The sequence below is a fragment of the Sphaerodactylus townsendi genome, linkage group LG01 (assembly GCF_021028975.2).
Source record: "Sphaerodactylus townsendi isolate TG3544 linkage group LG01, MPM_Stown_v2.3, whole genome shotgun sequence".
In the NCBI taxonomy this organism is placed as follows: Eukaryota; Metazoa; Chordata; class Lepidosauria; order Squamata; family Sphaerodactylidae; genus Sphaerodactylus; species Sphaerodactylus townsendi.
Window position 1 is genome coordinate 138,732,843 of NC_059425.1, and position 14,994 is coordinate 138,747,836.

Sequence of the window (14,994 nt, forward strand, 5' to 3'; positions counted from 1 at the left end):
TTAGCAGCTTTTTATTTTAGTTAATTAAGAAACTGTTTACTTAGCTTGTTAATATTACTGTTGAAGCAAATGTTATTGTGTTTGACACCTGCTTGGTTTCTGGCTTAGTGTTGCGCTTTAAAATATGTGTATTAAAAATGAAGTTCCTTTCCCCTTCACTTCAACCAAATAAATGTCTTCTAAATGGATGTTGATTATTTTTTCCCTTTAAAATGCCAAGAGGTAGGAAATGTGTTTACATAATAGCACATCAGACTTTGCTAGCCAGTAAGCATAAATAAAAATAAATGACATCTTGAATATGATTCTCCTCTAACAGTATACTCTTTTAATATGTTTGTCATGGCTGTGTATTTGAAAATATACAGCTTTATCTGCCTATTTTCTCACAATCTATATTAATTTTATGTGCTACTGTGTTTCAGATTGAAGGGCAAGGTCATGGAGCAGTCTTTGACTGCAAATGTTCACCTGATGGCCAGCATTTTGCATGCACAGACTCTCATGGTCATCTTCTCATCTTTGGCTTTGGCTCCAGTAGTAAATATGACAAGGTATTGTACATAAAATAGTTTAAATGTGTTTAGTTTGCATTAACTGCAGTACAAAAAGAATCTGGTAGTCACCTTTAATCATCTGGTCTTCCAACTTCAAACTCAGATCCACATCCACATTCTTCATTTATATTCAGTGTTTAAGCTTAGTTTTTCCTATGTGCTTATGAACAGCACAGCTCATTTTTAGCACATGGATCCTTTTTGAAATAGCTTAAAGCCATACTTTACACTATTCTATCATACTTTGCACTATTTAAGAGAGTGCTGCTAAACTCTTCTCTAAAATATACCCTTAAACCATGCTAAAAATCATACAGTAATGCTATTGTACTGTTAACTTATTGATCATATTTTACCTGGGACTTGGTACAGTTTGAATAATGATTTTAAAGGCACCTTCACTTCTTCCCTAGAGCCAGTATTTTTCCCTTCAGTTTGCATTTATAGATTTTCCATATGGTCTGCTGCTAGGCTTAGCCCAAGATTCCTTCTTTTAATAGGAAAAATAAGAGAGATCTACACTGTTCTTGCTTGACTGAGAAACATTAAGGTTAAATAGTAATAAGCTGCTGGAACCAGCCTTACTTTTCGTCTTTGTCTTACTTCCCCAACAAGATAAACAACTAGACTGTATTTGAGGGCATATTTTGATTATGACTTCACTCCCAGATACTGGTCATTAATAGCTCGCATTTGGAATTTGGGTTCTGCTCTTCTATGGAGTTTTGCCCCAAATCCTTTTCCAGTGTGTCATCTTCCTCCTACGCCCATTTTGGTTGCTGCTGACCTCCCATTCAGTTATTGGGAGCCCTGCGTTGTGTAGCCCAGTTTTTGGCTTTGATCTACTTGGTGCTGGACCTGAGACATCTGTGGAAGTGCCTTCATATGAAGAATATCGTATTTATCCCTGACTACCAAATTATATTTATAATTACAGTTGCAAACTCTGTGTAAACAAATCTGTTCTAATTGATTACTTTAACGCATTTCTAACACTTATTTGAGTAACTAGGATCTTGTTTCTGTATTCTCCCCAATACGGATTAGAATCCCCACACTGATACATCAGTTATATGTTTAAAAAAGGAAATTTAATTCTGTTAATATTAAGTAAACATTCTGTTTGAGTTTAAAGTAAGGTAACTTGGAATTGATTCTGCTGGAAATCACATAACATGTCATAATTATAAGATTCCAATAAATGATATTGAGAATCATACTATGTATGAGTGTGCTTATTTGTGTATGCTGGTCTCTGTAGTCAAAATAAAAAATTAAATACTATGTATGTAATAAGTACGTTAGATACTCCCTAACAATGATGTGTAGAAATGCTTATAGAAATGAGTCTATAGAAATGCTTATCTTACAACAGATTGCACTCTGGTTAGTGGAAAGAATTCCAAAGATTCATCATTTGAAGCTTATCAAATCCAGGAGTTTATAAGCCCCCCCCCCCCCCCAAGGCAGATGTATTAAGGGAATTTGATTACTCTCTACCAAATAGATGATGAAAACAAGCAGGTAGTTGCTAGTAATTGAACTATCTTAAAGTGTTATGATTTTTTTAATAGTTTCTGATCAGTTACTACATGAACTACAGTTAGGATTGCCTGGCAAGATATGAAAAGGGTGTGTTTGCAGTGTATCCCCACAGTAAAATTATAATATTTGAAAGAAAGGCTCATGCGATGAGCCGTGTGTCTTCTGCAGATGAAGGCTAGCTAATACTTGGTAATATGTAATTTATGGAAATGTCAGAAAGACAGTTTGTCATTCAAACAGTTGACTAAAGTGACTTGTCTGCTTTATATAAATTACACTGCTGGATCCGATTCATGTTCTCATTCAGCTTGTTATTGAAAGAAACTGTGAAATGATAATTATTCTTAAATAATTTAATGTAGGCCTATTTAACACATATCTTGGATTTTGGTTATAGTCAAGAGCATCATATTTTTTGTGGTATCAGATTCCATTTTTGTGAAATTTTTTGAGGGCTGATATTGATTTTTGATGAAATATGTATTGATTAGCCTTGTGTTTAATTTTTTTTAAAAATGTCTTTGTTTATAGATAGCAGATCAGATGTTCTTTCACACCGATTATCGGCCACTTATCCGTGATGCCAACAACTTTGTGTTGGATGAACAGACCCAGCAGGCACCACATCTCATGCCGCCTCCATTTTTGGTTGATGTTGATGGCAATCCTCATCCATCCAGATATCAAAGATTAGTCCCAGGCCGTGAGAACTGTAGAGAAGAACAGCTTATTCCTCAGATGGGAGTAACGTCCTCAGGTATGCACAAAGTCAACTATATGCAACTTCAAGGTATATGTTAAGGTTTATTTATTTCTGCCATTAGTCATAACATATGCCATGATGTCTTTTGCTCTGTAGGTCTTTATAGGTTTGGGGAGCTGGAAAAATTCTTACTATTCTCACCAAGGAAATACAGTCAGATAATGTGTGACAGTGTAGACATACCGTCATGCTTAGTTTCCTCTTCCTTGCTTTACTTTTCTCTCCTGTTTTGTTTTAAATGAAGCACTCATTCTGGTGCCACATTACTATTATATGTTATCATATTTTACTATAAATAGCTATTTTCCAATTTGTTTCCTCCTATTATCACTAAATGCAGTTTTATATTTAAAGGAGTCAAGTCATTTTTCTGAAAGAACTTATGATTTGTAAAATTCAGTTAAGTATGTAATGCTTGAACTAGAAGAAGAGTTGATTTTTACACTCCACTTTTCTCTAAGGTCCCTTCCGCACACGCAAAATAATGCGTTTTCAAACCACTTTCACAACTGTTTGCAAGTGGATTTTGCCATTCCACACAGCTTCAAAGAGCACTGAAAGCAGTTTGAAAGTGCCTTATTCTGCATGTGCGGAATGAGCCTAAGGAGTCTTGAAGTAACTTACAATCACAATCCCTTCCTATCCCCACAACAGGCACCTTGTGAAGGTGGGGTTGAGAGCAGTGGTGGGATCCAAAAATTTTAATAACAGGTTCTGATGGTGGTGGGATTCAAACAGTGGCACCGCCGCACACACACACACCTCCGGTCCCTATTGGGCAGGGAGGCTTGCCTTCTCGGCACTCAGAAAAAATTAGTAACCACTTCTAGAGAAGTGGTGAAAACTGGTTAGATCCCCTCTCTGGTTGAGAGAGTTCTGAGAGACTTGTGATTGTGACCAAGGTCAACCAGCAGGCTTCATGTGGAGGAGTGGGGCATCAGACCTGGTTCTCCAGATTAGAATCAGCTTTTCATAATCTCTACATTGTATTTGGTTAATGAAGGATGTTAACTTCCAAAGATTTTTGCAGTGTGTTTACTTGCAAATAATGAAGATTGATCTTTGTTACATGACCTGTTCTTTTTTCTGGTTTTCCTTGCTAATATTAATGTAAGAACAATTCACTGAAAATGTTGAGGCTTAAAATATTTGTTTGTTAAATATGAATGTGGAATTAGACTTTGTGAACCAGTTGGCTTTTCATAAGAACTAAATTCAAGTTCTGCATTTCATAGGACTGAATCAAGTTTTGAGTCAACAAGTTAGTCCTTTGGACAGCATGATACAAAGACTCCAACAAGAGCAAGATCAGAGACGTTCTGGAGAGGCTGGAAGTAGCAACACTAACAGAGTTGGCAGGGGTAAAATGTATTTTATGTAGCTGAATAAGCAGACCTGTATATTGAATTTAGAGCATTGATCTGTCACATTTACTGGATTTATCCTGTTAAATGCTGTCTGAGATCTTTTTTATTAATGAAATTATTGAAATCGTTTATTTCTGTGATAGTGAAAAGAAATGGGTACCTCTTACCAGTGTAGGATATATTCCCCAAGTTGCAAAGCAGAACTCTTTTATGGTATAAGTAAAACAGAGTTTACTAGAGATTTGAGATGAAATGGACTGTGGGAAGGGAGAAGAGATGTTACAAGATTGTCCTGGCTGAAAAGATGTGATACTGGGTCTCTGCTTTGATTCAAGTCCAGTAGCACCTTAGAGACCAACAAGATTTTCAGGGTATCAGCTTTCAGAATCAAAGCTCCCTTCGTGAGACGCAAATAGGAGTGGAGTTCTGAGTCTTTTTATCCCAGCCAGAAGATCGGAAGTTGCAGTCTTAGTTTAAAAATGTATTCTCTGAGTATTATAAAGCTTGCATAAAATAGTTCAGCATTCTCATTTCTAGTTTCTGCAGGTGTCATCTTATTTTCTCTGTACAGTTTGTGACATTTTTTATTTAAGGCTGTTGGCTGATTTTTGTTTTCTTAGGCTCCGTAAATGCTACCTCAGAGGTACATTCACCACCAAATGTGGGATTGAGGCGGAGTGGACAGATTGAGGGTGTTCGACAGATGCATAGCAATGCTCCAAGAAGTGAAATGGCTACTGAACGAGACTTAGTAGCATGGAGCCGAAGGGTTGTTGTGCCAGAATTGTCACCAGGAGTAGCCAGGTAAATTCAAGCTTCTTGGTATAAAATTATAAAGTCAAATTGCTGAGTTGCATTGCACAGACTACATCTTGTGAAACCACATAAGAACAAGCCAGCTGGATCAGACCAGAGTCCATCTAGTCCAGCTCTCTGCTACTCGCAGTGGCCCACCAGGTGCCTTTGGGAGCTCACATTCAGGATGTGAGCTCACATACTGGAGTGTGCAGTTTTGGCAACTTAACCAGGTTAAAGTTTTCAAATGCACGTTATGTGGTTATTTGCATTTGGAGTAAGAGTAAATACTTACATACATTTTTCATTTTGTGCTTTTACTTTTCTAGGTAAATTAAAAAATTTAGTGTGCTATCGTAACACTTAGAGGGTTGTCTGGTACCCCGCTTTTGTGTTGAAATAACTTCTTTGAAATCTCATCATTAAACATTTTATTCAAAAATGTATACGTCTTTATCCAAAGTTCTGGACACCTTGCACTTAGTCAAGGTTATGTTAAAGTATGGTCCCTTCCTGCATGAATCATTATGGACTTTTAAAATTTGCCTAGAAATATACTGTAAAATACCTTTAATGTCCATCCATTCTTTTCCAATAGTAAGCAAGAGGAATGGCGAACGGCAAAAGGGGAAGAAGAAATAAAGACTTACAAGTCGGAAGAGAAAAGAAAACATGTTACAAGTCATGTTCCTAGAGAGAACAAAATACCTTCTTTACCTAAGGTAAATACTGAGGTATTACCCTTTGTGCATGGTGTCATATGTGTGTGCAAGTGTATTGTCTTTGATTTGGTACCTCTTTAATAATAATTATTTTATATATATGTGTGTGTGTGTGTGTATGTATGTATGTTTTGTTTTGAGCTGCTTTAATAGAAGAAAATAGTTCCTTGCTAATTTGATGACTTTTTGTACTGTTAAGATTTGTGCTATGTGGGTGGATAGGAAAGGGAGACCAGTGCTTACATTATTTTAGTGTATTATTACAGCTACTGAGTGATCTTCCAACTTGTTTTGAATGTATAGTTAAGAATGCTGTTGTTGAAAATTAATCATAGATTTTTCCATCTTCTATAATTTCTGAAACGGTTTGCATTGTATACAAAATGGCTCAATTGCAAAGTGAAGGTTTTGCAGGCTGTTACTACCTAATGCAAGTTGTTTGCATTACTGCCATACTGTCATGTTGTCCCATATTGCTTCCTTCCTAGTACTCAGTGGACATCAATAGGATGCCCAGGAAGAGAGAGAGCGAGCGAGCATGTGCGCACATGCACTCTCACTCTCTCTCTCTCTGTCTGTCTGTCTGTCTGTCTGTCTGTCTGTCTGTCTGTCTGTCTGTCTGTCTGTCTGTCTGTCTGTCTGTCTGTCTAGTATTCAGGTCAACTATTTATTTAGATAACCTGCTTTTCTAGTGAAAGCACAATCATTTGTATGTCATTATACTCCAGGCTACAGACCTCAAATTATCATCCTTGCATAATTCAGTATTTATGTAAGTTTTTATAGTGAATCTTGTTTGTGTGAGCAGCATCTGGTGAATTCTAAATGAGCGTTCAGATAACAGGATTCTGCTTTATTGGTATTTTGCTGCAAGGCATGTATACTTAGCAGAGTAGAAAACATTGCAGTTGCTTGAACCTATTTTTCTGTATTATAAAACATGCAACCTGCCTGTTAATTCAAACTGAATTTGCAATTTGTGGTTTCTTATATTTTCTTAACAGCTGTCTCTTGTCTTTGTAGAACCATTCCAGTGATCATGTATTAGATATTGCCGATTCGAAAAAGCAGCAAGCCAATCAGCATAACTACCATACTAGATACGCATTGGAAGAAACTTCTAGGCCAAATGAAGATCTGGAAAATGGAAGTATTTCCTCAGAAGTAAGATGTGGAGCTTTATATTGTGGGTGATGTTCATCAGATTTGTGATGTCAGTTATACAAAAGGTGGTTAGGCTGTACATACTAAAACTGACATTTTTTTATTCAATGCTAGTTCAAGCTTTCGTGTAAAGAGAATAGTAAAGTTACTGAATATACAGAAGGATATGCTAATATCCATGAATGATTTACATTTTTTAAAAGTTTTCATTGGGTGGCATCAAGAATCTGAGTTTTAGAACTTGAGGGGTAGCAGCAAGAGGAATTGTTGTCCTGTGTAAATTGTGAAATTGCTTGCCAAGTAATTATCACAAAGCTTGTTTTGACGTTTTGAGAATATAGAACTTTGTGTTCACCTGTACAGCTAGTTGGCTATTTCTTGGTTCAGAGCAATTTATCTGTATCTAGAGGGCCACTCACTGCACAAAGGCACTAGTAGATCTGCCGTTTGCAAATGCCTTGAAAGTATATAATGAAAATAATGATTTGCCGGGGCGGGTGGTGGTGGTGGTGTCTTTTTATAGAGTGTTTTGCTTGAAGTCTGTTTAATTGTGTATGACGGAATACTTGACTATCTTGCTTTCTTCAGCAGGGGTTTGTATTTTGCTTTTATTGTGGATTAGGATTAACAGGCTAAAGGTTGTATGGTTATTAAAATACCCACATCCCAGAGTTTATTTTTAGCTAAATGGGCACTGAAAAGTTATCAGTATTAAATTTCTTTGGATCACTGTTTTTTAAAGTGGGTAAGAGCACTATGAAACAAAACTCTAGTGGCGTTAGAAACATGTTTTTGCAGTAAATATTCATGCCAGTTTTTTTTAAAGTATCTTCATTTTGAGATAGGTAAATGAATTGTTAGTGTGGCAGAAACATATATAAGAACATGAGTTAACATGAAGTCCTAGTATGTTATTTATAACGTAAGAAGATGTCAATCATAAACAGTAAGAATAAAAAAAATTAACTACAAACAAATAACTTACTCTTAGGAAGGAGAAGTAGCTGTTGCCAGTGGTGGAACTTCTGAAGATGAGGGGAAAGTATGGCACAGTGATGGAAGTTCTAGGTAAGGGAAGAAATATAAAGATGTGCTGATCTTTCTGATAGAGAAAAACCTGTACCTATAAATAAAGTGTGAATATGTAAGAATTAAGGGAACCCCGTGGAAGGAAGTGCTGAGGGAACCTCAAGTGCTGAGAGCTTCTTAATAATCATATATCTAATTTCCATACAGTACAATTAGGAAAGAATGGGGGTGGTAGATTTTTCAGCACACCCAGAGGAGTCCCCCCAGGTTTGCAGAAACACCCCAAATAAGATACAGGTAATGCTGACTGGTAGTGCAGCTTATTCTGAGATTCCTTTGGTAGCTGCTACTTAGTTTCTGGGTCCAATTCTGGATGTTGTGCTTGCCTTTAAAACTCTTCATAAATCAGAAGAGCTACTGGAAGGGCCAACCAGAGGGAGGTCACTTACATTTTCTTAGGATTTTTCATTTCAGAGTGGAAAGTTATTTACTATGATGGTTGTTAAACTGATGTTAAATTTACTGTTTTATTCTTCATTCTCCTAGTGACTACTCTAGCGATTATTCTGACTGGACAGCAGATGCTGGAATTAATCTACAACCACCAAAGAAAATTCCTAAAATTAAGACCAAGAAAGTAGAGAGCAGTTCAGAAGATGAAGAGGGGCCTGAAAAACAGAGGCAAAAGCAAATCAGAAAGGAAAGGAAAAAAGGTATTGAAGATAAAGATGGTCCAACATCACCAAAGAAAAGGAAACCCAAAGAAAGAAAACAAAAGGTTGTATATTGGTTATAAAACACCAGCCATTTTTAAAGAGATTAGGTTGTTTTAATTTATTTCCATTTGTTTCAAAGCATTTGTTGAGTTTATTTATCATAAATATTTGTATGTTGATCGGGGCAGTGGTGGGATTCAAATAATTTAACAACCGGTTGTTTACGAGCACCATTTTAACAACCGGTTCTGCCAAAGTGGTGCGAACCTGCTGAATCCCACCACTGGATGGGGGGTGAGTGGTTGTTTACATTATCTTGACATTTTGTTCAGAGCATATGCTAAATACGTAGTGGCTGATTATGCCCAATGTGCTTGCTGCACAAGGGGGTGAATGTCTTGTCGCAGCAAGATTTCTTGTATGGACCTGTTCCTGGATCCCCACTTTCACTTACTCTCTCCGCGGAAATCAACACCACTTTTAGCATAACTTCTAATTTACTTCGCTGGAAGAGTGGGCAGATTTGCCAGTGCACTTTTTGCCTGTCATCTTCTCTTCACCCACAGCCAGCCTTCCCACTCTCTCAAGCCACTTTGCACGCTTTCCCCCACCATGCTGACAGGTCTTTCTTTCTTCTCTAAGTGCACATATCTAGAGATTGATATTTCAGTATTATAACATCAGAGAGGGTTTTTGCAAGGAACAGTATAAACACGGTGTCTTTTTGGTTCCCCGTCCACTTCCCTGCTTTGCTTCCAACCTCCCCGATGATTAAGAAAGCTTTTAAAACTTTATTTCAGACAAGACTCTGAACTTTATTTCAGACAAGACTCTGAAATAAAACAAGCCTCTCCTCTCCTCTCCTCTCCTCTCCTCTCCGCTCCTCTCCTCTCCGCTCCTCTCCGCTCCGCTCCTCTCCTCTCCTCTCCTCTCCTCTCCGCTCCGCTCCTCTCCTCTCCGCTCCTCTCCTCTGAGGCAGTGAGAGTGAGAATATGGGTGGGAAGGGAGGGGGAGAGAATATCAGCTCTAGTGTTGAGACTCCCAAGTTTGATAATATCTGTGCCTCAAAGGCTGTTGATGGGTGGAATTGAGAACTGGGAGAACCAGAGACCTATCAGAGTTAAGTAGAAAAGCTGTGCTGCAGGCTGTGGGCTGCCTCTTCATGTGTAAACGGACAAATGTGAGGCGATGCCACTACAGCCCCACTGCCCAGCTAAGAGGTCCTAGGTAACTGTTCCATACATAATGGGCCGATTAGTGTTTTGCTTTATACATTTCTATTCCATCAGCTTCACTTGGGGGCTTGCAGTGCAGTCCTATGCAGAGGTACCTCACTTTTAACCCATTGATTTAGCTGGGCATGGATGGGAGTAACTCTGAATAGGATTGCACTACACAGCCATTAAACTGCAGTACCAATGTCTGTCCTCCGTATGCTTTCTGAAGGGCAACTCTTGTTGTCTATCATTGCAAATGGGCTTTTGATCAAATCAAGTCTGATCTCTTCCTAGAAACTAAAACAACCAAACAGAGACTTGCGAAGACCAGAGTCTGCAAAAGACAATAATGCTAGAAAAAGTTTTAAGAGTGCCATTCAAAGGGGGGGGGGGGGGCAAAAGGGCTTGCGGTGGCACGCTTGCCCTTCTTGGGGCACGGGCCAGTGGAGAGGCAAAACTGCTGGCGTGCAGCTGCCACCAGCCTCCCCCAGTGCTGGGACATGATGCAGCATGCTGCACCAGGTTCACAAGACCCCTGCCCCGGTGCAGTGGGGGCAGTCTGGGGGTGTGGCTGGGGAACGAGCTGGGTTGCACCAGCAGCAGGAAATTTGGACTTGGGTGACCCTTTTGGGTCGCATAAATCTATTCAGCACCATAAAGGCTTTTTCAGTGGTGGGAAGGCTATACAAGCAGGATACCAAGTTTGCCGCCATTACAAGAACTTTTCTTTCTGTATTTTTTATGATGTCCAGCAAGAATAGTTTTCTATATGAATTTTTGTACAAGTCTATTTGGATATGCTGAGTCAGAGATTAATTCAACCTTATTTTGGATTTCTTTAGAGGTTGGCTGTAGGAGCGTTAACAGAAAATGGTTTGACACTAGAAGAATGGCTGCCTTCAGTGTGGATTACAGACCTTGTTCCTCGCCGATGTCCATTTGTACCTCAAATGGGTGATGAGGTATTTTTTGTTTATGCTGTCTCTCATCTAGGTTCTGTTTTAAAATAATCAGAATAGTTTAAAAAACGTTTTAAACATTTTTTTAAATGAGAAGAAAGCAAAGGGCCACTGAAGCAAAGAGATTAAGAAAACACTGGTGTGGCAAGAAAAATTTATTCCAAAATAACTCCTACATGTTTTTCTATAAAGCTTTCTCAGGGGATCTGTGCAATATAAAAGCAACAAGGCTCCCACTAAACCACCTTAAACAAAATTATCAGAATTGCTTTCTGCTATTTAGAATATGATTCTTTTTGTACAGAAGGTGTTTAATGGAAAGTAATTTGGAATTGTGAAACACCTATGGATGAAAATATATAAAAGAAAACTGTGATCCATGAATTAAAGAAAACCTATATAGGAAACATATGACTGAGAGAGAGAGAGAGAGAGAGAGAGAGAGAGAGAGAGAGAGAGAGACACGAGTGATGTTTGATATGTCACCGTTTGTGGATAACTAATTAGCATATATGCTAATCAGTTATCCACAAATGGTGACATATCAAACATCACAATGCTGTTTGTTTTGTTGTCTACTACTTTCTTTTGTTGTCTACCGCTTTCTGGCTTTTAATTCAGACTCAACTTTCTAGATCTGCATGTAAATAATAATACACAGTTGTACTTTTTGCTGTAGCGTGAATGAATAAACTTTGATTTGTCATAGACATGTTTGAATATGTCTTGTGTTTTATGAGATTAATTCAGTGTGAATGTATAATTTACAGCCCAATCAGGATGGAGGGGTGGGGGCAGCTCCACAGCAGCCAAGGATGTGCTCCTAAAGGGTTTCAGAAAGTACAGGAAGAAGGAAAATTCAAAAACCCTCCTTGTCGCTCAAATTACTTCATAGAGCAATCAGGCTTATGCCACAATTTCCCATGGCGTAGTTTGTGGCCAGGGAAGGGCCTGATGTTCCTGGGCCAAAAGCCCATTGGAAGTCCACTAAAGTCGGCTTCACTTCCAGTTGCTCCGTCATCCTCCATAATGCTGGTGCGGAAGACAGCCTCTTCTGGGTCGAGTTCTGTGGACTTCTATGGGCCCCACCAACCACCCTATTTACTCTTCCCACCAGCATAGGTGCCACTTGGGCAAATGTGTTGGCGCAAGCTGCCGCTACTTCCAGGTCATGTCTCCACCCCTCCACCCCAGGATTGGTCTGGTAGTACCATTGTAAAGAAATGTCTTGTAGTTTGAAGGAGCTGAACTGTTTAATTGTATATTGTTTTCATTTTAACAAACATTATACACAAGTTCTCTGTTGTATTTTTAAGGTATACTATTTCCGACAAGGCCATGAAGCATATGTTTTAATGGCAAAGAAGAACAAAATATACAGCATTAATCCCAAAAAACAGCCATGGCATAAAATGGAGTTACGGGTATGTTTTCTCCTCTCCACACCCCCCCCCCCCAATTATCTTTATATATTTAAAACAAATTAAGTCTTGTAGTGATACCCTCAGTGGCCTCCCCATATGCCCTATTTCATGTGCAAATACCACCAATGTTCTTTATGGTTGCCACTTCAAAAAGGAATTTGAACTAGCATTTAAAACCAATCAGCAAACCTTGGTGAAGAACCAAGTTGGCAACTTTTAACATTTGATATATTTTGTAAGCATAGTTGGATAAGACAAATAGAGGAAGCAAGGTCCCAGTTTTTAACCATGGTTAATTGGCTCTAAGTAGCAGTATCCATACATCTACCAGAATGATATTTTAATAAATTATGTTGCGTTTAAACTAGCACTTTGGAATACAGACAGTGTTTCTAAACTGGGTGCAGTTTGATTAGAACTGTGATTTATGATAGCTCCCTAATATTTTGAAAGGGATGAAACAGAATTGTCAGATGCATTATGACGAGAATATCACTGGGAACGCAGTTTTCTCTCTTGTATAAGAAAAGATACACTAAATGTAAGTGGATGAAGTGAAGTAAAGTGCCTTGTTTCTTTTCCTTTCCTCTACATTTATTGAATGATGTTCTTGCATATATGTAAACATTCAAAACACCATACAGCACCAAACACCAAATCACCATACAGTTTCATAAAGGAATCGGAAAGCCTTAACAGCCATTTTGTCTATTTTGCTATTTAGCTTTTTTTCACAGACAGTAAATTTAAAGATATTTTGTTTCCACCAGGAGCAAGAGCTGATGAAAATAGTTGGAATCAAGTATGAAGTTGGGCTTCCCACACTGTGCTGTCTTAAACTTGCCTTTCTTGACCCAGATACTGGTAAATTGACCGGAGGATCTTTTACAATGAAGTAAGGAAAATCACTGTTCACTGAGCCCCACTGGGGATAGGGCGGGGTGTAAATCCAATAAAGTAAATAAACATACAGATTTAAATTAAAAGGTGCTGATAGAAGGAAACTGACTTTAAAAGGACTATTTTAGTAACTAGATTTTTGCAGGTTCAGTTCTGAAATTCTGTGTGCGGGGGGTGGGAAGCCCTATTATGTCAGCTGAACTTAAAACCAACGGAGTTTTAACGGAATGCAATACAAAGATGTTTTCAGTGGGATAGCAAACTTGATAGACTTTGCTCATGTATCTGTGCTTGCAGAAGGGAACTTTTCTCTCTCTGTCTCAGATCTGAAAACCCAAGTAATGATCACTGGAGCACACTTTGTTTCATTGTGAGATCAGAATGACCCAACCCATCATTACTTCACTCCTATACAGTCATTTAACTGATGCTCTTAGGATTCCTTTAATCTTAGATAATCTTGATCCTTGCTTTTGTGAAAGCGTAGCAAAATATCTTTTAAAGATGATAGACGCAACTCTAGATGGATACTAAGCATTAGATTGCTAGCATCATAACAACAATAGTGTTGGTTACATTAACTATTTGCTGCTGATATACAGTGCCTACCTCTGCCAGTAACCTATAGGTTCACAGTCATCCAAAGTCAAATAACCTGTGGGTGACTCCATCTCACCACTCCTTCCTTATGTTCCTCCTCCTCACCAAGGGTGCAGCAAATGTAATTTTGGTAATAGAGCAGAGGAACAGTGGATGGGAAAAGAATTAAATGCCTCTTTCAAAATTGCAGTTTTCCCCATTGTTGACATGGATTCCCAGGCTGACTTAGCCCATTTTTTTTACATTGTTCTACAATGCTTTAAATTCTTATATGAATTTGGAGTGTAATGAAAAGAGGGTTTTTTTGCCACGAAATAGCTCACTTGTTCTCATCATCATTTTTGTTATGTCCAGATATCATGACATGCCAGATGTAATAGATTTTCTAGTCTTAAGGCAGCAGTTTGATGATGCAAGGCACAGACGATGGAACATAGGTAGGTGCAATCAAAGCTGACAAAGCACTTTTTACGAATCATAATTGATATATTTGCTGACATGTTGATAATCACCGGTTTAGATGACATTAAAATGTGATTTAATACATTTCGTAGAAGTGAGATTGTGGCTATTAGGTTGACGAGCTGAGTGCAATCTCCTATTTCACAGGGCCTCTTTGTGCCTCTTTACACCAGTTGCTGAGAAAGTAGTTTTGTAAAGCAGGGTTTTTATGAGTATAAAATGAAGAAATGAGAATTTTCTGTGCCCTGACCTTAAAGAAAGAGTGGGATAAAAATATTCTAGATGGATGATGGTCAGCAAATACAGTTGACCACTGTTGGAAATAGGCTGTTGGGCTAGATGGCCAAAAGTTGGTAGACTGGTCTAGCAAGGCTTTTGTGATGCTTCGTTCAGTCAATATGCCAGTAATCACAGAAAAAAATTCCCTTTGCTTTAGTGGTATCAGATTATAAATAGAATTCACGTAGACTGACATTCTTTTGTGTAAAAATAACTTGTAACTATGAATAAATTGGGTTATATCTGAAATACTGCAAGCAGATCTCTGTTGTATCCTCTGAACATTACCTCTAGGGTTCACAAGTCCCACACAAACTAATCCTGGGTGCAGTATGGGGTCTGTAGGGGGTGGGAAATTTTTTTAAAATGAATCTCCTAATTTGTGAGCCTATGACTATCTCTCTCAATTAGTATGCACAAGCAAGCATTCAGTTTGTTGATATAACTTTAAGCGTGATCATTATCTCATTGACTTTATAGATTTAGAAAGGTGCT

General features: G+C 38.2%; 1 protein-coding gene across 1 annotated transcript in view; it reads left to right on the top strand.

Annotated features, from left to right (window-relative positions):
• Positions 1–14,994, top strand: part of LOC125437805 (pleckstrin homology domain interacting protein) — a 93,232-nt gene that overhangs the window by 55,946 nt on the left and 22,292 nt on the right. Inside the window, exons 14-25 of the mRNA XM_048505808.1 lie at positions 426–554; positions 2,634–2,859; positions 4,101–4,226; positions 4,853–5,036; positions 5,626–5,749; positions 6,773–6,913; positions 7,905–7,981; positions 8,489–8,720; positions 10,718–10,837; positions 12,151–12,258; positions 13,029–13,153; positions 14,113–14,195. Coding sequence (XP_048361765.1) covers positions 426–554; positions 2,634–2,859; positions 4,101–4,226; positions 4,853–5,036; positions 5,626–5,749; positions 6,773–6,913; positions 7,905–7,981; positions 8,489–8,720; positions 10,718–10,837; positions 12,151–12,258; positions 13,029–13,153; positions 14,113–14,195 — 1,675 coding nt within the window. The remainder of the gene's footprint in view (positions 1–425; positions 555–2,633; positions 2,860–4,100; positions 4,227–4,852; positions 5,037–5,625; positions 5,750–6,772; positions 6,914–7,904; positions 7,982–8,488; positions 8,721–10,717; positions 10,838–12,150; positions 12,259–13,028; positions 13,154–14,112; positions 14,196–14,994) is intronic.